Raw genomic sequence first — 23261 nt, 5'->3', positions numbered from 1 at the left:
CTGATATTCAGCGGGAGATAGCCACTATCTCCCCCTGAATAACCTGGTCTGTGGCAAGTCACATGATATAGCCAGTCAGTGCCAATATTCATTGGCTGACCTAAATAGCAGGTCTATCTTTGGCTGCTATTACTATTTGCTTTCTTAGCTGCCGTTGCACATTGAGCAAAGAGTTTCAACGTATCAACAACGATACCTAGGTGATGACTCCTAATGTGGAGCCTTGCATCTTCCCTACATGTGTCACTTTGGACTTGCTCACATTAAATGCCATCTGCCATTTAGATGCCCAGTCTCCACGTCATGCAAGGTTCTTTTGCAATTTTTTACAATTCTCTTATGATTTAACAACTTTGAACAACTTTGTGTCATCATTTGCACAGTGAATCAGAAATAAAACAATTCAAATCAAAATTAAAAACATTCTTCTTCCAGGATGCCTTTGGCCAATAACTATCCTCTTAAGGACAAAAAACTCATACCTATTGTATTCTCCTTTTTTGTTTCCTGTTATTTTACGATTGTATTTCTTCCCTTCCACTCCTATTGTTTGAAGTTGGTCCATATGTCTTATTACATGTTTTATTAAGACCCGTGGAGGGGCATAATCAAAAAAAACATCTAAGTCCCCTTTTGGCCTAAGGTCTTAAACGTTGAAAGTAGAGGCAGGCCATTATCCAAAAAACACCTCCTTTTGGACGTTTTTTTTATAATGGACATTTTCCCTGCTTCTACTTTCAACGTTTAAGACCTTAGGTCAAAAGGGGACTTAGATGCCCAAGTCCTCTTGCCCCACGATCCCAACCCTCCCCCTCCCGCCCCGCCGAGTCTGATGGGGCCAGGAGGGAGATGCCCTGCCGCGATGCTCACCCCGAAGCGCCACGGTTCGGAGGGGCTTAGGTGATCACCATCACGGCAGGAGAGATGAGCCATCTCTCCTGCAGCGAACGTTGCAGTAGGGAGTAGGCAGGTTGCTGGGGCCGCTGAGCTGCAGCGATCAGCTCAGCGGCCCCTTTTCGGCACTTATACCTGTTTTGATTTGGTCTAAGTCAAAACGTATAAGTGCCGACTAGGCAATCTGCCTAAAGTTTTGGTTATACCTGCTGTACGCCTAGATGTAGGTTGGCCCACCTCCCGCCCGTTCCCCTCTTCAGCTTTGATTATGGGTACTTAGATGATAAGGCTTTTTGATCGTCCAAGTACCCATTTAGGCCACTTTTTAGACAATTTTTTTTTTTATTATGAGCCCCTTAGGTTTTATCTATTCTCCCCAATTTATAATTTGTTTTTATGTAAATTTTATATTGTACACCGCTTAGAAACCTGATTAAGCAGTTTAAAATTTTTTTTTAATAAACTTGAAACTTAATTAATAATAATCAGCAAATTTAATTACCTCGATTGCTCTCTAGTTAAAAAGCAGTGGTGCCAGCACAGACTCATGAAGAACCCCAATATATACCCTTCACCATTCAGAATATTGACCATACAACCCTACGATCTATTTTTTTAACTAGTTTTTAAGTGCAATTTTTTATTGAACAATAAAGGAAGATACACTCAACAAACGAACAGTGGTGGTGTTCAATATAATACAGAATGACTCCCAACCCAAACCCCTCCCCCTCCAATTAAGCGAAACAATTATTATTGATGATAAAAGAACAAGAAGAATAGCGGAAGCAAAACGGTACAGTCATTGCATCAACAATTTTCTCACTTGTTCCAAACTAAGATAGAACCCCCCCCTCTCCAACATATGTACAATCCCACATCCCAAAGGCCAGTAGCAAGAGCAAGAAAAACAAACAAACAAACCAAGAAAAAAGGGACCAGACGGAAAATAACCAAAAAGAACACCTAAGTCCCTGCACAGGGGTAGGGGAATGGATGCTAGACCACAATTTTTTCTTTTTTGGGGGTAAGGAGGGAACATGATGCTAGGCCTGTTGGGGGGGGGGGAAGAAGAGGATAAGAGGGGGTAGTAGGGAGAGGAAGAAAGAGTGACCAAAATCAGAAACGGGGTGGGAAGGGAGGAAGAGATTCTTAGCCAGTGGAGAGAGGGGACATGGATCTTGGACTGCAAGTTAGGTGGGGGAGGGGGGAGAGGAGGACTCCCCACCCCAAGCTAGCCCCCTGCCTCCCAGAATAGAGACGATGTAGAAGGAAACCAAAAAAGCAGTAGAAAACAGGTAGACTTAAAGCAAATTCAAAATTTGGCTGCGCTTTTGAGGTGGTAGAGAATTAAGATAGAGATCCCAAACAGCTTTATAACTGCTTTTTCCGCTTAGAGGTACCTTGTGCATCCTTAGCCTCCCAACCCAATAACTCAAGGATAGCCAGTCTCCAGGGGGAATCCAATGAGGTCCACACTTTCAAAATCGCTTTCAAACCCAAAATACCAAGCTTCCGAACCCATAATCGAGCTCCCTTCCCTCAAACCCCACAGGAACCCAAGAAACCCAAAAGGAGCACCTCGGGAGATTGCAGCAAGGGCTGTCCCAGAATGAGTCTAATAAATGCTCCAGCACGCTTCCAAAAGGTTTGCACAGAGGAACAATGCCAAAAAAACATGAAAGAAAGTGGCCTCTGCCAAGGTACATTTCAAACAAAGAGAATCTGGGGCATAGCCCATTCTATGAAACTGGGAGGGGGTAATATAGGCCCTATGTATGACCCACAATTTCTAACTAGTTCTTAATCCACAGTAGGACACTGCTTCCTATCCTATGACTCTAATTTCCTCAGGAGTTGTTTATAAGATACTTTGTCAAATATCTTCTGAAAACCCAAATACACAATAACAACCAGCTCACCCCTGTCCATATATTTGTTCTCCCCTTTTAAGAAATGTAGCAGATTGGTGAGGCTAGATTTTCCTTAGCTAAATCCATGTTGGCTTTGTCCCATTAATCCACTGAAAAGTTCTCAGCCCAACCAACAAAGTTGGGGCAGTTTTCATTTTTTCATTCTGTATTTTCCATTGGAACAAAAAAAGCAGAAAATCACTGGACTAAGTATATAGCCCTCGATGGAGACTGACCCAACTTTGTTGGTTGGGCTGAGAATTTTTTCAGCAGCCACTCGTATGTATATGTTCAGTAATTTTGCTGAAAATAAAGAAAATAAGTAATGCCTCCACAAGACCAACAATAAAGTAAAAAAAGGACCACTTTGATTCCAACACAAAGGTAATGTTTATTATGCATCCACTAAAAAAGACTCGATGCAGAACTGCATTTTGAAGCAGGTTGCCTGCCTCATTAGTCAGAGTCTGTAAAGACAATACATACATATACATAACATAAAAATATCATAAGAACATAAGCAGTGCCTCCGCCGGGTCAGACCATAGGTCCATCCTGCCCAGCAGTCCGCTCCCACGGCGGCCCAAACAGGTCACGACCTGTCTGAATCACCAGAAGGGGCCCCCTTGCCACCTTGGTTTCCTATTGAGTCCTATCTTCCCATCGAAGTCCTAACCCTCCGGTCTTGCACATGCACGACCTGGTTGGATTTCTATACTTACTACCTGGTTAGCTTTCTATACCTGTGTTACATCCCAGCACCTCTCTCAGTATCCCACGATCCCTTTATCTCTCAGGAATCCGTCCAATCCCTGTTTGAATCCTTGTACCATACTCTGCCTGATCACTTCCTCCGGTAGCGCATTCCAAGTGTCCACGACCCTTTGGGTGAAAAAAAACTTCCTTGCATTTGTTTTGAACCAAACATAATAAATAAATATGTAAATAAAAATAATTATTAAAACTCAAATCAATATTAAAAACATGAACAAATAAAATAATACTTACCAGCATATCAGCAAACAAGTATACAGCATATTCAAACATTGTTATATGATGAAAAGTGTAGTATTTCAATGCAAAGTAACAGAATTGCGCCACCTAGTGACAAACCAATTTTGATGGGACTATTCACAAATTTATACAAGTGTACAAGCATAAGGCTGAACATAAAAGTCATATATATATAAAAGAACTTTGCAGGAAGTATGAGTATATGCGGATTAACATTTTCAGCAATATGCATATGGAGAGAGCATATGGAGAAAGAACAAATGCAGAAGGGCTTGTTAAGAATCCAAACTTTAAATCTAAAATAGACCATGAATATTACAAATGACATATAAGGGTATGAATTATCATGAGTGATGACTCACATAGATTTAATGTTACTTAAAAACTGTAAAAATAAAATAGATTAAAAGTATCTCAGGGGCATGTGAATGGGAAACATGTTGGAATCAGAGTAGCCCCCCTCCCCCAACACCATTTTTTTTTACTTTTCTTTATTGTTGTTCTTATGTTTGGATATGCAAATGATTGCTATCGGGCTCATAATCGAAACAAAAATACGTCTAAAAACCAGCCCAAATTGGCACTTGGATGACTAAAAAACAGGTCGTCCAAGCGCCAATAAGGGCTTTTAGACGTATCCAGAAACCTTTTAGGCCTCTGAATCCCGCTGTATGCCCAGAGTTGAAAGGGGCATTTTTAAAGGAGGGATGTCAGCCGACCTATTCTTAGTCGTACTGCAGGGATAATCAAAAGTTTTACGAGGCTGCCTGGATGGAACTTATATATTGTGACTTAGGCGATCTAAAAACAGGTCTAAGTGCACAGAAAGGATCCAAAGTGACCAGATAACCACTGCAGACACAAAGTACAGAACCCCACACACTCCCCCAGTGACCCCCACCATAAAAATCACACAGCCATACAAATCAGAATACAAATGTACATACCTGCCTCCAGAACATTAGCACCTACCATAGGAAAGCCTAGTAGAGCTGCACAGAGGTGGCTTAAGTGCCGCGTTTCACCAAAAATAAGCCCTAGCATGATTTTTAAGATGCCACTTCATTGGCAATGTGGGAGATGCTAAAAGTTGAGAGTAAGACACTTCTGCAAAGTCTGTTTCATGGAAATGAATTGATTACCTAATGTATCATACTCCTGAGTAGATGTAACAGAATGCAGGTTAGCACTTAGCACAAGGCTAGACAGAGTTTCTTAGGATCTAGGAAGCAGCCACAACATGCCCCCCCCCCCCCCACACACACACACAGTTATAACTCTCTGCCTCTCCCTATCATGTACACAAACATAAATCTATCAATCACCAACCTATATACCTGTCCTGTGCCAAACGTGCCCAGCCCCCACCCCCTAGTAGCTGTCTCCCAATGAGGACTCCCTCGTCAAACTGTACTCTCTCCAGCTGTTTATCTTCACCTGCACATACATCCCCAGCTTAACACCAGATTTTCTCCCCTCCCCCTCCCCCCAGTAGCCCCTGCCCTCAGCAATACCAGAGAAACAGAAATGGAAATAGAAGATATCAGAGATGCAGACATGGCTTCTTTTAGCCTCCCCCCCCCTTTCCACCCTGTGGTCCAGCAATCTTCACCTCCCTCCTACCCTAGGGTCCAGCAATCTCTATCTCTCCCCACTCCCCATCGGGTCCAGCACATTTCACTCTTCTTGTCCACCCCTCTTGGGTCCAACATATTTCTCTCCCTCTCCACACCGCACAAGAACTCGGGTCTTCCCCCTGGAAAATTCATCTTTCATCATTGATAATGGCAGCCTTCTCAATTTGTTGCACTGGCCAGCATCAGGCCTTCCTCTCTGCTGGGTCCTGCCTTTGCAGAAGCAGGAAGTAGGCATGACCGTCAGAGAGGAAGGCCCAACGCTGGCCAGCATCGTGTGCTGTGAAAGCTGCTGCTCTGATGATGAAAAGCAAGTTTTCTGATACAAATTCTGTTTCTGCCTGGGCAGATTGTCTCACATAAGAACATAAGAACATAAGAAGTTGCCTCCACTGGGTCAGACCAGAGGTCCATCGAGCCCAGCGGTCTGCTCCCGCGGCGGCCCATCAGGCCTATGGCCTGTGAAGTGGTCCCTGACTATTGCTATGCTCTACTTCTATCTGTACCCCTCAATCCCCCTATCCTTTAGGAACCTATCTAAACCTTCCTTGAACCCCTGTAGTGTGCTCTGGCTTATCACAACCTCCGGAAGCACGTTCCATGTGTCCACCACCCTCTGTGTAAAAAAGAACTTCCCAGCGTTTGTTCTAAACCTGTCCCCTTTCAATTTCTCCGAGTGACCCCTAGTACTTGTGGTTCCCCACAGTCTGAAGAATCTGTCCCTGTCTACCTTCTCTATGCCCTTCAGAATTTTGAAGGTTTCTATCATGTCTCCTCTTCTCTAGGGAGAACAGCCCCAGCATTTCCAACCTGCCCACAGTCCACCACTAACCGTGCCTACTTTCTGGTAGGCGCCTGTCCAAAAGTAGTAAGGGGTAAATTGTAGAAATGGTGCCCAAATGTGGACGCTGGTAGGCACCTACTGTTAAGAACATAAGAAGTTGCCTCCGCTGAGGCAGACCAGAGGTCCATCTCGCCCAGCGGTCCGCTCCCGCGGTGGCCCATCAGGCCCATTGCCTGAGCAATGGTCTCAGACTATCCCTATAACCTACTGCTACTCTTATCTGTACCCCTCAATTCCTTTATCCTCTAGGAACCTATCCAAACCTTCTTTGAAGCCTTGTATCGTGCTTGTATCACCATCCTCTGCAAGGGGAAATGACCGTGGCGGGGAGAAGGGGAAGAAGTTCCTGGAGCATGGGGGATCCCTGGAGCAGTCCTTACATCACTTCCACCATCCCTCCCGACATGGGTCTGGCATTTCTCCCTCCTTCGGTAGTGTCTCTCTCCTCTCCCTCCTGGCCCAGACTCTCCATTCCCCTCCACACGGCTCCATCATTGCTCCCTCTCACCACTGCAGTCCTGTGAACTGTGTGCAAGTTGAAGGCAGCAGAAGCCTGAAGAAAGGCTGCTTTTGCGTAGGTGCTAGGTCTTCCCTCTGCTGTATTCTGTCCACAGGAAAGAGAGAAGACCCAGAGCTTGGGCAAAGGCAAATCCTAGTGGGGGTATCCAAGGAGCTGGAGGGACGTTGGTTTGTGGCAGGTGAGGCTGGGCTTGGATTCAGGGGAGTTGGAAGGAGAACAGAAGGAGATCATAGTCTGTGGGGGTTTGAAGGAAAAATGAAAGGGATCAATATTTGGGGACAGAGGGGGGTAGAATCAGAAGAGCTGCCACTTAGGTGATACTCCTTGCTGGGTGCCAGCCAATATTCAGTGCCAACATCTGCTTAGCTAAGTGGCTAAATACAAGGCAGTCTTTTGTGTAATCCTATGCAGACACCAGCACTAAATATAGCCCATGCCTGCATAAGTGCTGCCTCCACCCTAACTCTGCCTCTGCAGTACCTAGATTTTACTGAGCGGTTACAGATGATATTCAATGGTATTGCCTGGTTAAGTGCTACTGAAGATTGGCAGTCAGCCAGCTCTGAAGCCTCTTCTGCCTGCATAAACTGCATTAAATATTGACCCCCTTAAACTGTCACCCATGATCCATGACAGCTTTGCAGATTACTATTATTAATTATTTCTATAGTGCTACCAAACGTACGCAGAGCTGTGCAGAATACTTAGAAATTTGTTGTCAGGCATTTATTGTCAGCAAGGGGCAATTTTATAACCTAGATGTCGACAATTACAAATGTATTATGGACTAAATTTTATACCTGGCACCCAAATGTAGTGACTGGCTCTGCAACTAAAATTTAGGTGTGATCATTTATGCCAACTTGAAACCTGATCTAAATGGCCCCCCTTAAATTCCACACGAATCGGGGTATTCTAGACCCGTGCGCAAAATTGCTAGGAAAGCCCATACCCCTCTCGTGGCCATGCCCCCTTTTGCGATCTGCGCATTAGAATTTACACACACCACTTTATAGAATACGCTTAGAAAGTTGTGTGTGCAAATTCTAATTAGTGTTGATAATTGCTTGTTAATAGCCAATTATTGGTGCTGATTAACATTTGCACAATTTGGCCACTGGACCAAATTTGCACTGGCAACTTTAGTCGCCATATGTAGAATCCAGGGGTATATGCATAAATATTTTGAAAACTAGCATATATGCGTGTATGTCAGCTTGCCTCCAAAGCACTATTCTGCAAATATCCACTTAATTTAAGTTTCAAGTTTATTATAAAATCTGATTAATCGCTTATTCCAAATTCTAAGCAATGAACAAATCAATGAAATTACAAAATTGGGGGGGGGGGGGGGACAAACCTAACTAACAAAAAACTAAATCTTACAAAACATAACAAAGACTAATTTTATAAACATAATAAAACAAGAGGAAGGGAAAGAACAAAGAATCTCAAAAGATATGAAGATTTACATAGCATATAGTATTTTCTGGGGGCAGAGCATGTGCAAGATATAGGAGGTGCAGCCACCAGAATACTGTAAATGAGCTGCAGCCCTGCTGCATTTAGACCAGTTCTATGGCTGGTATAAATGTTTGTATTTAAATGTTAGGGGCATTGACTCTCCCTAAGAGCCTTAAAGCCCCTTTTATCAAGCTGCGCTAGAGGATTTTATGAGCATCGGAGCATTTACTCCACCAGTCTGCACTAAAAACCTCTAAAAGGGGAGGTTAACTAGCAAGGCTCAGATCTGGAATACTGTGTGCAATTCTGGAGGCCACATTACCGTAAAGATGTGCTAAGAGCAGAGTCAGTTCAGTGGATGGCCACCAGGATGGTCTCAGGGCTCAAGGATCTCTCATACGAAGAGAGGCTGAACAAGCTGCGGCTCTACTCTCTCGAGGAACGTAGGGAGAGAGGAGACATGATTGAGACATTTAAATACATCTCCGGACGTATCAAGGTGGAAGAAGATATTTTCCTTCTCCAGGGACCCTCAGCCACAAGAAGGCATCCGCTTAAACTCAGGGGCGGGAAATTTCATGGGGGCACCAGAAAGTATTTCTTCACCGAAAGAGTGGTTGATCATTGGAACAAGCTTCCAATACAGGTAATCGAGGCCAACAGCGTGCCAGATTTTAAAGGTAAATGGGATGCCCATGTGGGATCCTTAAGAGGGTGGAGTTAAGGATGGGTCATTAGGAGAGGGATCTCCAGGAGAGCAGACTCAGGGGGGGTGGGTCTGTGAAGTGGGCAGACTTGATGGGCTATGGCCCTTATCTGCCGTCATTTTTCTATGTTTCTATGTTTAGTACCTACCCATGTTAACCTTGGGCCCCTCTCCCCCCTGGCTAAGCCACTGATATTCTTTTTCCGGTCTCAACACTCATAGATGTGTTGTACATATTTGTTTGGAAATCATAGTTCTTATTGTCTCACACCTTTCACCACTAAGTTTTCTTTTCTGTTTGCCCTTTTAAATCTACATACAGAGCGCCAGTGCTATCCTCTGCAGTTTCAAAAAAAATGGGTTTGGAAATATAGACTTTTGGCTTAGTTGCTGAGTGACTTTATTATGGATGAGAATATTCATATCAGTCACTGAGGATTTCTTCCAATGCACAGCATCGCCATTTTGATTGAAAGCCTTCTCTTGTGCTGTTGCAAGGATTAGATTTGGCTGAGCAGTGCTAAAATGCTTTATACTGGACAGACGTAAAACGTATCATTTAGGAATTCCCCAAATTTGAAATGCTCCACATTTCTGCAGTTCAAACATGTTCTTAGTTACCTACAAAAGTACCCTTGTAGAACTCTAGGGGCCTCTGCAGGTATATGTAATAATATAAAACCAAAACCAAACCACGGTTAGAACCACTGGATGAAAGTGAATACAGCCAAGACTGGCTCAACCTGTCCCAGGTGCCCTTCAGCTATATGGTAGTCTGAATGGGAAAAAAATAATTTTGTAGAGATAGCAGAGAGTCGTCTAACGGGCTACATGAAAAAGGCTGAGACCTGAGGTGGTAGGAAGTTGCAGGGGCCATACAAATATCACAAGGACAGATGGCCTATAGCCAGGGGATCTCATTCCTTTTTTTTATCCCTTGCATTGGTGAGATACGGCTCCTTCTGTGAGAGAGCTCAACAGTGCCTGTGAATTCCTGCTCTGATTTTGCCCCTGGCTCTAAGCAGCCTCCTTTAATTGGCAGGGTGTCAGTAGGGTGCGGCCCCAGCCAAGTGTCAGAGCTCAGCCCTTGCCCCCAGCACTTTTCTGCTTCTGATAGGTAGCAATCTGCTGCCCCTCCCAACATAGCTACCTGAGTCACTGCCCTTCCAACCCCCCTTCCTTCCATCCAGCCCTGCTGACACTCAAAGCTCAGATGAGGCTGTTTCCGCCACTCTTAAGATGGATTCCCTAGGGCAGCCCAAGTCCTAGAGTCAGGTATCTCTGGTGCATTATGGGATGTGCCTATGGCAGGTGAGAAAACAACATCAGAGGCTGAGGTAAGAAAGCGACATGTCTTTTTAAATTTTGACAGATGGAGAAAAAGTAGGTAGTAATGGGGAATGAATAGTGCAGGGTGAGACCGAAAGGTTCGAAAAATGCACTTATAATATATGCATTTGATTGAATTCTGTGGATTATACACCTGAAGCCTAGAGTCACCCTGTTCCCTTCGCTCCTCCTGCAGCTCTCACTATAGCTGCAATTTTTCAGAAAGTACACAGGCTTTTGAGCATAACTTGGGATTAGAAAAACGAGGTTATTATGTGAGAAAATAAATCATCACATGCCAGAGATCATGTTAGAAGTGACTTCCAATTAAATTAACTCCTTGGAGTCACTTTAAATGATAAGAAATTGGAATGAAATGCATGATGGTGTCCTAGCATTCTGGCAAGAGCTGGTCCTTCTGTCCATATCACTACTACTCTTAAACATTGATATAGCACTAGAAGGTATATGTGACATTATAAAAATATATATAAGAGACAGTTCCTGCTCTGTGGAACTTAACAATGTAGGTAAGATTAATAAGTGTTTAGGAAGAATTATAGAAACAATTTATAATCTCAAATTCAGTTTGATTGAAAATATAGGTATAGCACTATGTATGATACCTCAAGCCCTCTGCTTGCCCTTCAGCTGTCTCTGCGCTTTATTTTATTTTATTTTTTTTTGTGAGCTTGCTGACAGGAGAGGGAGAAGCAATGAATGAAAAGTTCAAAGCACAGATCACAGCCAGCGTTGAGAACAAATAGGGGGTAATTCTCTGCCAGGATGTTGCAGGCTAGACAACGCATACGGTAATTGCCATTATAGAATATCAACATAAGTCCTCAGTTGCATGCTTAAATGTAAGTACGAGCACTTAGGTGCAAGCATTTACACCAGCCATTCAGCTAACTACTGTTAGTTAGGTGCTTAACAGCTAGCGTGTTTCTCTGAAAATAAGACACAGTCTTATATTAATTTTGGGCCCAAAAAAGGCACTAGGTCTTATTTTTGGGTAGGTCTTATTTTTTTTCATATACAATGATCATCTCTCCCTTCCTCTCCTCTACTCCAATTCTTCCTATTTCCTTTCTCTCCCCCCCATATGCAGCATCTATCCTCCCCTCTCACCCATCTCCTTGTGCAGTATCTTCCTATCCCTCCCTTCCTCCCATCTCCCTGTGCAGCAGAACCCTTGCAGCTTCTATCCCTCCCCTTGTGCAACAGAACCCTTGCAGCTTCTATTCCTCCCATCCCCCCCCCACGCCACCACTGCTGCGCACCCTGCACTCCCCCCCTGCTGATCCTTTCATCTTTCATTCCCATCTGAACCCCCAACCGTGAGCTGAAATACCCGGAAACAAACAGCAGCATCGGCAGCACAGGCTGCATTGCGGCCTGCCCTTCTCATGTCCGGGCGTTCCTCTGCCGCATCACTAATGATGTCATCAGCAATGCAGCATAGAACGGCCAGGCCTGAGAAGGACAGGCTGTGATACAGCCTATGCTGCAGACGCTGTCATTTGTTACTAGGTATTTTGGTCTTGTGGATGGGGTCTGGATGGGGGGGGAGAGATGGAAGGGTCAGCAGGGGGGGAGGGAGGGCGAAGAACCGAGGGGGGAGGGAAGTGCTGCTGCAGGCAACTAGGGCTTATTTTTGGGGAAGGTCTTATTTTCAGGGAAACACGGTAGTATTCCATAACCCATGCAAGTGCTAGGCCCGCCCATATACCTTCCAAGTCCAAACCCCGCCCCCTTGCAGTTGTAGAATACTAAGGGCAGTTACACAAGTAACTGAAAATTAATGCCAATTAGTGCCACTTAACACTAATTACAGTCAAACCTTGGATAGCGAGTAACGTGGTTTGCGAGTGTTTAGCAAGACGAGCAAAACATTTTGTTAAATTTTAACTCGATAAACAAACGTTGTCTTGTAATACGAGCACGTCAACGCATGCCACGTACAAGTACATACAACACTGCTGAGCGCATCGCTGAATGCAGCACAAGCATTACAACGCGACACAGGCACACACAACATAAGCTCATTGCAGGTACGGACAATTTGCGTGTAATAGAAGTGAGCATAATATACGTGCACCAAATCAAAACTGAGCATCACATCATCTGTACAGTACTGCAAATGTACTGCAACAATGACCCTTATGAAAAGGAAAATGGTAAGAAGGAGATGATTACAGTGGAAGTTAAGAAGGAAATCATCCAGAAGTATGAATGAGGTATGTGAGTGGACGACATTACAAGATGCTGTAACAAATCTACATCGACAATTTGCACAATATTAAAAAAGAAAGAAAAAAATAAGGAGACTAGATGCAGTGAAAGGAGTCACGAGAGTATCACAGCAACGGCCACAAATTCTGGAAGAGGTAGAAAAGTTGCTTCTCGTATGGATAAACAAGAAGCAACTCGCAGGTGATCCTGTGATCGAGAACATTATCTGTGAGAAGGAAAAGCCTTGCACACCAACCTCATTAAGTAAACTGCCAGGTATGTCGACAGAAAATGAAGAAGGCTTCAAGGCGAACAGGGGATGGATTGATCATTTTAAGAGAAGTGGCATCCATAGAGAGGCTGTGAATTCGGATGCTGAGACATTCACTGCTGAGTTCCAGGAGCTCATAGTTTCCGAGTGTTACCTGCTGCAGCAAGTTTTTAACTGTGATGAGACAGGGCTTTTTTGGAAAAAGATGCCTAAGAGGATCTCCATTACAGCAGAAGAGAATGCGATGCTCAGTCACAAGCCCATGAAAGACCGTCTCACCCTCCTGTGCTAATGCAAGTGGGGATTTCAAAGTCAAGCCCTGAGAATCCATAAGTCTTCAAGAAATGCAAGGTGCAGAAAAGCCAGTAATTAAACGTTATGTGGAGGTCCAACAGCAGGGCTTGGGTCACTCGTACCTTGTTCGTTGAGTGAATCAACAAGGTCTTCAGTCCTGCAGTGAGGAAATACCTTTTAGAAAATAATCTGCCACTGAAAGTCTTGCTGATTATGGATAATGCTCCTGCTCATCCTCCAGGCCTTGAGGATGACTTACTGGAGGAATTTGAGTTCATTAAGGGTCAAGCTCCTTCCTCCGAACATGACTCCACTACTCCAGCCCATTGACCAACAGGTCATTTCAAACTTTAAAAAGCTTTACACCAAAGCACTATTTCAGCGCTGCTTTGAGGTAACCTATGGAACAAACCTTACCCTCCGAGAGTTTTGGAAAAATCATTTCCACATCATCGCCTCATCCAAGCAACCAGCACCAGACACAGAAAAACGCACTCCCCATTCATACCCCCCCCATCCAAAGAAGTGAAAAGAACAAAACTACATGACGGCCTCCTGGCCACACAAGCTGCAAGACTAGATAACCAAATCTCCAACCTTCTGATGACCACCCCAGACTATAAGACGTTCAGAAAAGAAATAAAAACCACACTTTTCAAGAAATTCCTAAAACAGAAATAACAACACGACCACTAAAAGCCCTCAATATCTTCATATTACCTCTCAAGCTATTCTCTACAATTCATATAATTCTGTTATTCTGTAACTCTGTAATTCTGTATTCATTGTAATTCTGTCCTTAAACTAACCTTTTTGTAATCCGCCTTGAACCGCAAGGTAATGGCGGAATAGAAATCCCTAATGTAATGTAATGTAATGTAATGTAATGTAATTAACTGCCTCAAGATCATCGATAAAGCTTGGGATGGGGGTCACCAAGAAAACCCTCAATTCCAGCCCCTAATTTCTGTTCCTTTCTTCCTCTTTCTTTGGCGCGTCTTTTTCGTCCGCAACCTGTTTCCTCATTTTTACCTGTTCTTCTAGCTCCTGCTATTTGCTCTTCTTTTTGTTCTCCAGTTTCTCTTGTTCCTTAGATTCCTGTTGTTCGTCTTTTGTTTCTTCCCGGCATTTTTCCCGCTCAGTATCTTCTTTGGATACTCTCGTCCAAACCGTCGATGTCGGGTCAACTGTCAGCTTTCCCCTTCTTCTTAGTTTAAAGCCTGTTCTATTCCTCTCTTGACGTTGTTCGCTAGCAGTCTCGTTCCTGCCGTCCCTCCTGAAGAGCTTCTTCTTCCCCAAAAAAGTTGTCCAGTTCCTCACAAAGTGGAAACCTTCTTCTTCGCACCATCTCCTCAGCCATGTGTTTATTACTTGTTATCACACCTTTCAACTTGGACCAATGTTTTTCTACTTCTCTTATATCTTTCCATCCATTCAGCTCTTTCTTCAGGTACTCTCCCATGCTACTAAAGTCCATACGTTTGAAATCCAGGACTTTGAGTTTTGTGTGTCCATCCTCCACTTTGGCTGCTATATCAAACCAAACCTCCACTCGGACATTAGAGACACTTTCACCATTTGTGAGCACCAGATCCAGTATCGCTTTTTCCCTCGTGGGTTCCATTACCATTTGTCTGAGCAGAACCCCTTGAAAAGCATCCACGATCTTCCTACTTCTTTCCAATTCCACAGATGGAACTTTCCAGTTTGCATTCGGCAGGTTGAAATCACCCAGCAACAGCACCTCCCCTTTTTTTCCAAACTTTTGTATATTCATTATCACATCTTTGTCAATTTGCTTCAATTGAGTCGGAGGTCTGTAGACACACCCAAGCAGATAGAAGTTTCATCTTCTCTTTTCAAAACAATCCATATCGCTTCTTCCTTTCTCAGGTGCCCTGTATTTCTGTCGCTTGGATATCTGTATTACTCCTCTAACTTTTCTACCATCTCAGTACTTCCTGAAGAGATTATAGCCTGGTATGTTGGCATCCCATCCATGGGAATCACTGAACCATGTCTCAGTGAGAGCAACAATATCCAAGTCTGCCTCTAACATCAGGGCTTTCAGATCCTGATTTTTTTTTTTTTTTGCTTAGACTGTGGGCATTTATGGCCATTGCTTTCCAGCTACTATTCCTCAACAATCTCATTTTTTGAATAGTTTTCAATGTCAGTTCATTTCCTGTTGCATCGCAAGGAAGTGAATTGCTAATATTGTTGTTTTCATTACTATCTTTATTATCATCAAATATTGTCTTTTGCTGGGGGTAGTCATCGGAAGTAACCTTCATACATACGCCAGAAGTAACGTCTTACACTTCTCCTATAACAGATTCAGGAATGATCCGTGACCTCATTAAGAACAGTGTGTAGTTGTGCATGCTATACCTTAGAGGGAACACTGGTAGGGACAGTTGGCTCTTTTGTCAGCTGGGGGCAGAGATAAGCAGCAAGAACCTTAAAATCTATAAGACAGTGGTCCCCAACCCTGTCCTGTAGAACCACCAGGCCAATCAGGTTTTCAGGCTAATGAATATGCATGAGAGATATAATGGAAGTGACAGGCATGCAAATCTGCTCCATGCATATTCATTAGGGCTATCCTGACAACCCGATTAGCTTGGTGGTCCTCCAGGACAGGGTTGGGGACCACTTGTTCTTAACCTGGGGACTGCCTGTATACTGGAAAGCTAATAAGCTAAACTCTGGGACCTGTGTACGTCCAATCTTTTGTTATATATAATCACCAGAACCTTTTGTCATCTTGCAAAATGGAAACAGATGAGACTATACAGTATTCCTGTGCAGATGATATATTTATACGTATTCCAGCTCGTAATTTTAGAGATTTTACATTTCTTAAGATTAGTCACTGTGTAACAAAAATGAGTTTCTGGGCTGAATCCTTTTGTTTGAAACTTCCCACCCCTTCCTCTTTTATGCCAGAAATCATTTTTCCATTGGCTAAATAAGAAGCTATCTGAATTTATATGGAACAAGAAAAAACCCCGAATTGCTCTAGCCAAGCTGAAGGCCTCTAAAATTAACGGTGGTCTTAACTTTCCAGATTTCTACCACTACTATATTGCTTCATTAACTAAATATGGAGCTTACTGGGTCAATGACTCCTTCTCTCAAGACCCTCCTAATTGGTATGAAATGGAATGTTTTCTATGCAAACCTTTACACATCTCTTGCCTATTAACGATACCAATACCCAGACATTTGAGAAAATACTCTCTTTTGAATTCAACGCAGCATGCTCTCCATCATTTAGATAAAATAGCTGATATCTCAATTAGTGTTAGCCCATTCATGTCCCTTTGGAACAATCCCAATATCCAAAACCAAGGCAAATCCCTTTCATGGAAACGGTGGCAACGGACAGGTATATGGTTTGTTCATCAATTATATACTCTTAATAAACTAATCCCTTTTGATATACTTTGCTCCACATACCTACTAACATCCTCTGCTTATTCACAATGGATCATACTCAGTGAAATACTGTCTTCTGTACAGATACAATATGACTTCATATCTTCTAAAAATACTATTTACCATTGGTCTTTACGGTCTCTATCAAAAGGGAAAGCTATATCTTTTTTTTATAATATTCTAAGAGACCAATCCTTCACTTTCTCATATCATGCTATGAAACACTGGGATAATATAATAACCATTCCACTTTCTGACATTGACTGGGAACTCTTTTGGTCTTCAACAAATCGCCCACTTTTATCTTCTAGAGTTTCACAGTCAATGCTCTTTGTAATGTGGAATGCAATATGGACCCCATTTCGTATGTGGAAAGCCAAATTAAAACAAGATTCTATCTGCTGGAACTGTTTGAAAGAGGAAGGAACTCTTGATCATATGTTCTTCCATTGTACTCTGGTCCGTTCTTTTTGGTCCAAAATCTGGAATACCATACAATCTATCACCAACTGCTCAGAAGAGATTTCTATGGACATTATAATCCTTCGATCTCAACACCCCTGTTTCGCGCAATCAAATTGTCCTCCTAAACTTATTGATACCATGTTTGTGACTGCTCTCATGCATATTCTGAAAAATTGGAAATCATCTTCGTTATTAGATTATACTTTTTGGTGGAACTCTCTATGTATGTACCACAGATTTGAATCATATGCATATGAAAATAAAATTTCACTCCATAAATCCATGAATTGGAAAAACAAAAAATCACCCTGGTCATTTTTAGATTCATATGTACATTCTACTATGTAGACACTCCTGTCTTCTCCTCTCTTTAAAAATTATATATATATATATATTTTTTTCTTTCTCTCTTCTTTTTTCCTCTCTCTTTCAATTTTTACTTTGTCCTATTTCACTTTCTATTGTCATACATCACCACAAACAAATCCAAAAACAACTCTGAGCTTTTCTTAATAATATGGGCCTTTATAATTAACTGTATATTAATGCAAAATGTTATACTACTTTTATGTATTTGAATTGCTCCTTGTATTTTTTAAAATACTGAATAAAATTTATTGAACTAAAAAAAAAAAAGAAACTTCCCACCCCCCCCCCCTTCCCTGTACAAAGCTGTGGTAGCAGCTGCCATGCGTCAAACGCTCTGACGCCATTAGGGGCGATTACAGCAGCAGCAGCCACTACCATGGCTTTGTAAAATGCAGATAAAACCAAGGTTCTCTGTTTTAGCCTGAATATTATTTGTCTCAATAAAACTCAACTTCTTATTGAAAGATCTTCTAGGGCAGTGGCTCTCAACCCTGTCCTGGAGGACCACCAGGCCAATCGGGTTTTCAGGCTAGCCCTAATGAATATGCATGAGAGAGATTTACATATAATGAGGTGACAGGCATGGAAATCTGTTCCATGCATATTCATTAGGGCTAGCCTGAAAACCCGATTGGCCTGGTGGTCCTCCAGAACAGGGTTGGGAACCACTGGGGTAGTTAGCTATGTTGACGTAGCTTAGTGGTTCCCAAACCCTGTCCTGGGGGACCCCCAGCCAGTCGGGTTTTCAAGATATCCCTAATGAATATGCATGAGAGAGATTTGCATACCTGTCACTTCCATTATATGCAAATCTCTCTCATGCATATTCATTAGGGCTAGCCTGAAAACCCGATTGGCCTGGTGGTCCTCCAGAACAGGGTTGGGAACCACTGGGGTAGTTAGCTATGTTGACGTAGCTTAGTGGTTCCCAAACCCTGTCCTGGGGGACCCCCAGCCAGTCGGGTTTTCAAGATATCCCTAATGAATATGCATGAGAGAGATTTGCATACCTGTCACTTCCATTATATGCAAATCTCTCTCATGCATATTCATTAGGGATATCTTAAAAACCCGATTGGCCTGGTGGTCCTCCAGAACAGGGTTGGGAACCACTGCTCTAGGGTACTTGGAGTTATGTTAGATTTGGCCCTGACAACAAAAATTCAGATTAAATATTTTATTTAGAAAACATTTTTCTTAAATGAAACAATTGTGATCAATGTGCAGTTACCGTAGTTCCTTCCTAGTCATTTTAAGATTCTGGTGCAGTTACTAATTATGTCTCAAACAGACTATTGTAATTCATTGTATGTGGGTATTACCCAAATACAACTCACTAGGATGCAGCTTATTCAAAATACAGCTGCTACAATGATCTTTTATAGGTCAACGTTTATGTGAACCCTCTGCATGTTTGATCTTCATTGGCTTCCTGTTAGAGTGCAAATAGTTTTTCAAATTATGCTGTTAAGATTTTGGAGGGCAATGGCCCAGCTGATACGATATTTACTGTACAGTTGTTAGGAACTCATAAGCTTGCTTACAATTATTCTGCTTTGCAAGATCCTGTTCTTTTATTATTGTTTATTGTGAGCTTCTATACTGCTAGTAATGACTGGTGAGTCAATTCAGAGCGGTTTGCATGAGCTTCTGTAGAGATGTTACAATACAGAGTTACAAAGAGCTTCTGTAAGGTGCTACAATACATGGACTTTATATTGAGTTACAGGGGCTTCTATAGTAGTGTTACAATACAGAGTTATTAATACTGGCATAATTATGCCATAATCAATCATCTTACTTACTTTATGATACCGGCACATCTAAGTATTGCAGTATTTACACACCTACTAAGAAGGTTGGCCATTTCAACTACGGTAAATATAATCTATTTGCACCTATCTGTATTGTGTTTTATGTTTATCTTTGAAATATTATCTTCCTCAGAGTCTAGTTTTCTGGGCTTCTGGGCTTTATCTATTTATATCCCTATTGTGTTCATCCTATCGTATTCCTGATGGGGGAGGGGGTACTAGCCAACTGTCTCCTCTATGTTGTATTGTTGGCTAAAGTAGTCTGTGAAGAGGGTGGTCTTTATCCCTTTCTTGAACTTTACAGTATCCTTTTCTAGTTTTAGTTCCTTCGAGAGGGTGTTCCACCACCTTGGAGCCATCACTGAGAACATTCTTAAGGGGGTAAGGAAGTTATCTTTATATAAAAAGTGTTTTAAATGTCAGCTGGTCAAAAGTTCAAATACATTGCCGGTAAATATTCAGATGTGTTCAAATTACTTTCAGTTTTGCAAGATATTTAAAAAATTATTTTCTAAATTTTTATTATCTTTTGATACATGACTGCTTAATTTTGTTTAATTTCCTGATTATTTTTATTTATTGTATTTTTCGTATTTATACACCGCTTATAGCCTAAGTGGTTTACATTTAGGTACTTCCCCCTATCGTGTTAAGTGATTTGCCTAGGGTCACAAGGAACAGTGTTGGGCTAGAACCTACAACCTCAGGGTGCTGTGACTGCAGCCTTAACCATTAGGCTACTCCTCCTCCACTCTTGATATGTAAACTACCTCGAATCTTGTTTGAAGATTTAACGGGCTATAAATACCTTTCACCATCATCAATGATGGCCTGCTGCTTGCAGGAAACTTGGAAATGAAAAATCTGATTACAGAAATCCAGGCCTGTCCTGTCTCTGTCCCAAAGAGTTGACTCAGTCTCCTGCCTCACCAATCCTTTCTCAGCACTGAGGCAGGTCTTCCTTTTCTTTCTCAGGTCTCATCACATCATGTCCACAAAGGTGGAAGGCAGTGAAAAGCAGCCAGAGAAGATGGGCACTGATGACATCATTGTGAACACCCGGCAGGTGGTTAAAGGGCTGGAGGCACTACGGAATGAAAATATGGTGCTGTCCCATATGCTGGAGGAGGCTTTGCTCTATGGACAGAAGGAAGAACCTGGGAAAATAGGGAAAGATATGGAGCTCCAGGAGGAGAAGTACCAGCTGCTTCGGAAGTCCTTGGAATCCATTGACCTAGGACTAGGGGAAGCAAAGGTATTACTAATATCAGGGAATCCAGAAAGATGCCCTGGTATATAAAGTTGTTCTTACTACAAGAGCATTAGTTGTGGAGGTACTCTCACAGCTCCTAGTCTCCAGCAGAAGGTGCCATAGAGAATAGTGGAGGAGCACTGACTATTGGAGAGTTCACAGCTCCTGCAACCCCCATCTTTTCCAGCATGAGGTACTGTAGAGAATGGTGCAGAACTTGCAGCTTCTACATTTCTAATTTCTTTCAGCAGAAGCACTTACTATTGGAGAAATTACAGCTCCTATAATCCCTCTCTCCTCCAGCAAGGGTACTGTTGAGAATGGTGCACTGTGCAGATCTTCCAGCTCCTGCAATCTCAGTGTCTCCCAGCAAAAGGCACTGTAGACAATGGTGCAAGAGCACTCATAGCTCCTGAAGGCCCAGCCTTTCCTTTTTTTTAATTTTGTCTTTGTCTTTCCTTCTTCAGATGATGATTGCACTTTCATCCCACATTGGCCTACTGGAAGCAGAAAAGCATAAATTAAAAGCCCAGGTGAAACGACTTTGCCAGGAGAACCTGTGGTTACGTGACGAGCTAGCTAATACTCAGCAACGTCTGCAGCACAGTGAGGAGATGGTAGCACAGCTGGAGGAGGAAAAAAAACATCTGGAATTCATGAACCAAATGAAGCAGTATGAGCCCATGGGGGAGCAGGTAAGGTCTTGGGCATCCTAACAGTTGAGAATTGTGGCTGTAGGAAAACTGGCAGCTGCTATATGGCTATATCTCATCTGTGAATTTATAGAGGCACTATCCCAGCTAGAGCACTGACGCTCTGAAGGCATTCCAGATAACTCTAGAGACAGACAATGATATTCAGCCGCTATCTGTACAACTATACAGATTTACTTAGGACATCAAAAAGGCTGTCTTAATAAACTGCATAGTTATGTGGTTAGTAGCTGATTACTGCTGTTTATAGCACCATTGATGGTCAACCCCAGGGCTTAATTTAAGCCAGAATAGGGTGGAACACTGCCTTAGCACTTCTAGAAGCTCTGATAGTGTCATCAAAACAACCTCCCCCACCTGCTGACATTCCCAATGGTCCAGCTTCTCTCTTCTTCCTTTCCCTTGCCCAGTTGGTGATCAGGCACTTCTCCTGACCTCTTTTAACACCATCCAACCCACCCGGGTGGACCTTGTGTTTTTTCTTATTGAGGCTGCTGATAGCGAGCAGCATGCATACACACTGCTCACACCCTCTCCAAAGTTAGGGTAACTGAATGTCCGGGGAAACCCGGACATGTCCTCTATTTAGATGAATGGCCGGGTGCCCGGATAGCTTTCCAAAACCTGGCAATTTGTCTGGGTGTTATAAGGCACCAAGCTTGAGGCCACATCTGGAGAGTCACAGAGCATGCATGGATGCAATATGGTGGTGTCACACATATGCATGCATGTGTGTGACATCATTGCATCCACGCATGCTCGGAGACCCTCTAGACATGGCCCAGACTCGGGAAAGAAGAGATGAGGTTTGTGTTGGGGCAGGGCTGGGGGGCGGAACAGGGCTGGGGCACATGTCCTCTTTTTTGCACAAACAAATCTGGTAACCCTACCCAAAGCCTTCCCTCTAATGCAACTTCTTGCTCCTGATTAGTCAGGAAGCGTCAGAGATAGGTTTTCTAGATGTCCAGGAAAACCCAGATGGAGTCCGTCCAGGTTCAGCTAACTCCCCCACCTACCTCCTCCCCGGGCCTGGCCACTGTAATTTAATCTTTGGGCAGCCAACAGCAGCAACGAGGTGAGCCTACTGCCGCTGGCCTGCCCCGGAAGCCACCTCTCTGCAGGTCCGACCTACATGGGAACAGGAAGTCAATGCAGAGAGGTGGCTTCTGGGGCAACCTGACAACAGCAGGCTCACCTAATTGTTGCTGCTGGCTGCCTGAAGATTAAATTACAGTAGCTGGGCTTGGGGAGGAGGAAAGCGGGGGAGTTGGGAGTTAGAGAGGTCATGAGGGGAAGCAGCATCAGAGGTCGGAGGAGGGAGGCTGTAGAAACAATACTGGACCATTGTGGGGAGCAGGAGAAATGCTGGACCACTGGGAGAGAGAGGAGATTGGGAAACCCTAGGTAGAGAGGGAAAGATGTTAGGCTATAAGGGTGGGGGTTGGAAACAAGGAGATGCTGGACTGGAGAGGAGATGCTAAGGTGGAAGGAGGGGAGATGCTAAACATGACAACAACCTTTCATGACTTTTCCCACATTGCTATAATAAGATGAATGAGAGGAAGATGGTGACTACAAAGGGTAAAAATATGGTAATGGAGAATGGGTGATAGAAGGGTATAGAAGACTGGGAAAGGAGTGAGAGTGGAAATGGGAGAACTAAGGAGATGGAAAGCTGGCACATATACTGTAGTTTGTTTTTTTAAATGCTCATTTTGGCAAGCCCATTACAGGAGCAATTAAGGGAGGTTTCCTCCTTAATCCCTTGTTAATTCTCCCTCCAAACTGAAACTAAATAAAAATTGTGGCCTCTGTAGTTAATTAGGAGGGCTTAGACATGTAGGTTTCCAAAATAGCAGACATACCTATGTAAGTGTTTACACATGTATAAGTTCTGCACTACCATATTACATATCACACCCTCTCCAAAGTTACGGTTCCTGGATGTCCGGGAAAACCTGGGCATGTCCTCTTTTTAGGTGCCTGGACAGATTTCCAAAACCTGGCCATTTGGCTGGGTTTTATAAGGCACCAAGCTCTGGGGCCACATCTGGAGAGCCACAGAGCATGCACGGATGCAATATGGTGG

At 43.1% G+C, this 23261-nt stretch overlaps 1 protein-coding gene across 2 annotated transcripts in view; it reads left to right on the top strand.

The window, feature by feature from the left end:
• The first annotated feature begins 10207 nt into the window (after window positions 1-10207).
• KLC3 (kinesin light chain 3) overlaps window positions 10208-23261 on the top strand; it is a 41499-nt gene continuing 28445 nt past the window's right edge. For both annotated transcript variants that reach the window (XM_033955663.1, XM_033955662.1), the window contains exons 1-4: window positions 10208-10326; window positions 19525-19588; window positions 20183-20462; window positions 20927-21154. In XM_033955663.1, coding sequence (XP_033811554.1) covers window positions 20196-20462; window positions 20927-21154 — 495 coding nt within the window. In that variant the 5' untranslated portion in view covers window positions 10208-10326; window positions 19525-19588; window positions 20183-20195. The remainder of the gene's footprint in view (window positions 10327-19524; window positions 19589-20182; window positions 20463-20926; window positions 21155-23261) is intronic.

Source organism: Geotrypetes seraphini, chromosome 8 (assembly GCF_902459505.1).
Source record: "Geotrypetes seraphini chromosome 8, aGeoSer1.1, whole genome shotgun sequence".
Taxonomy (NCBI): domain Eukaryota; kingdom Metazoa; phylum Chordata; class Amphibia; order Gymnophiona; family Dermophiidae; genus Geotrypetes; species Geotrypetes seraphini.
Note: the sequence above shows the minus strand (reverse complement) of the source record. Positions and strands in the feature narration are given on the sequence as shown.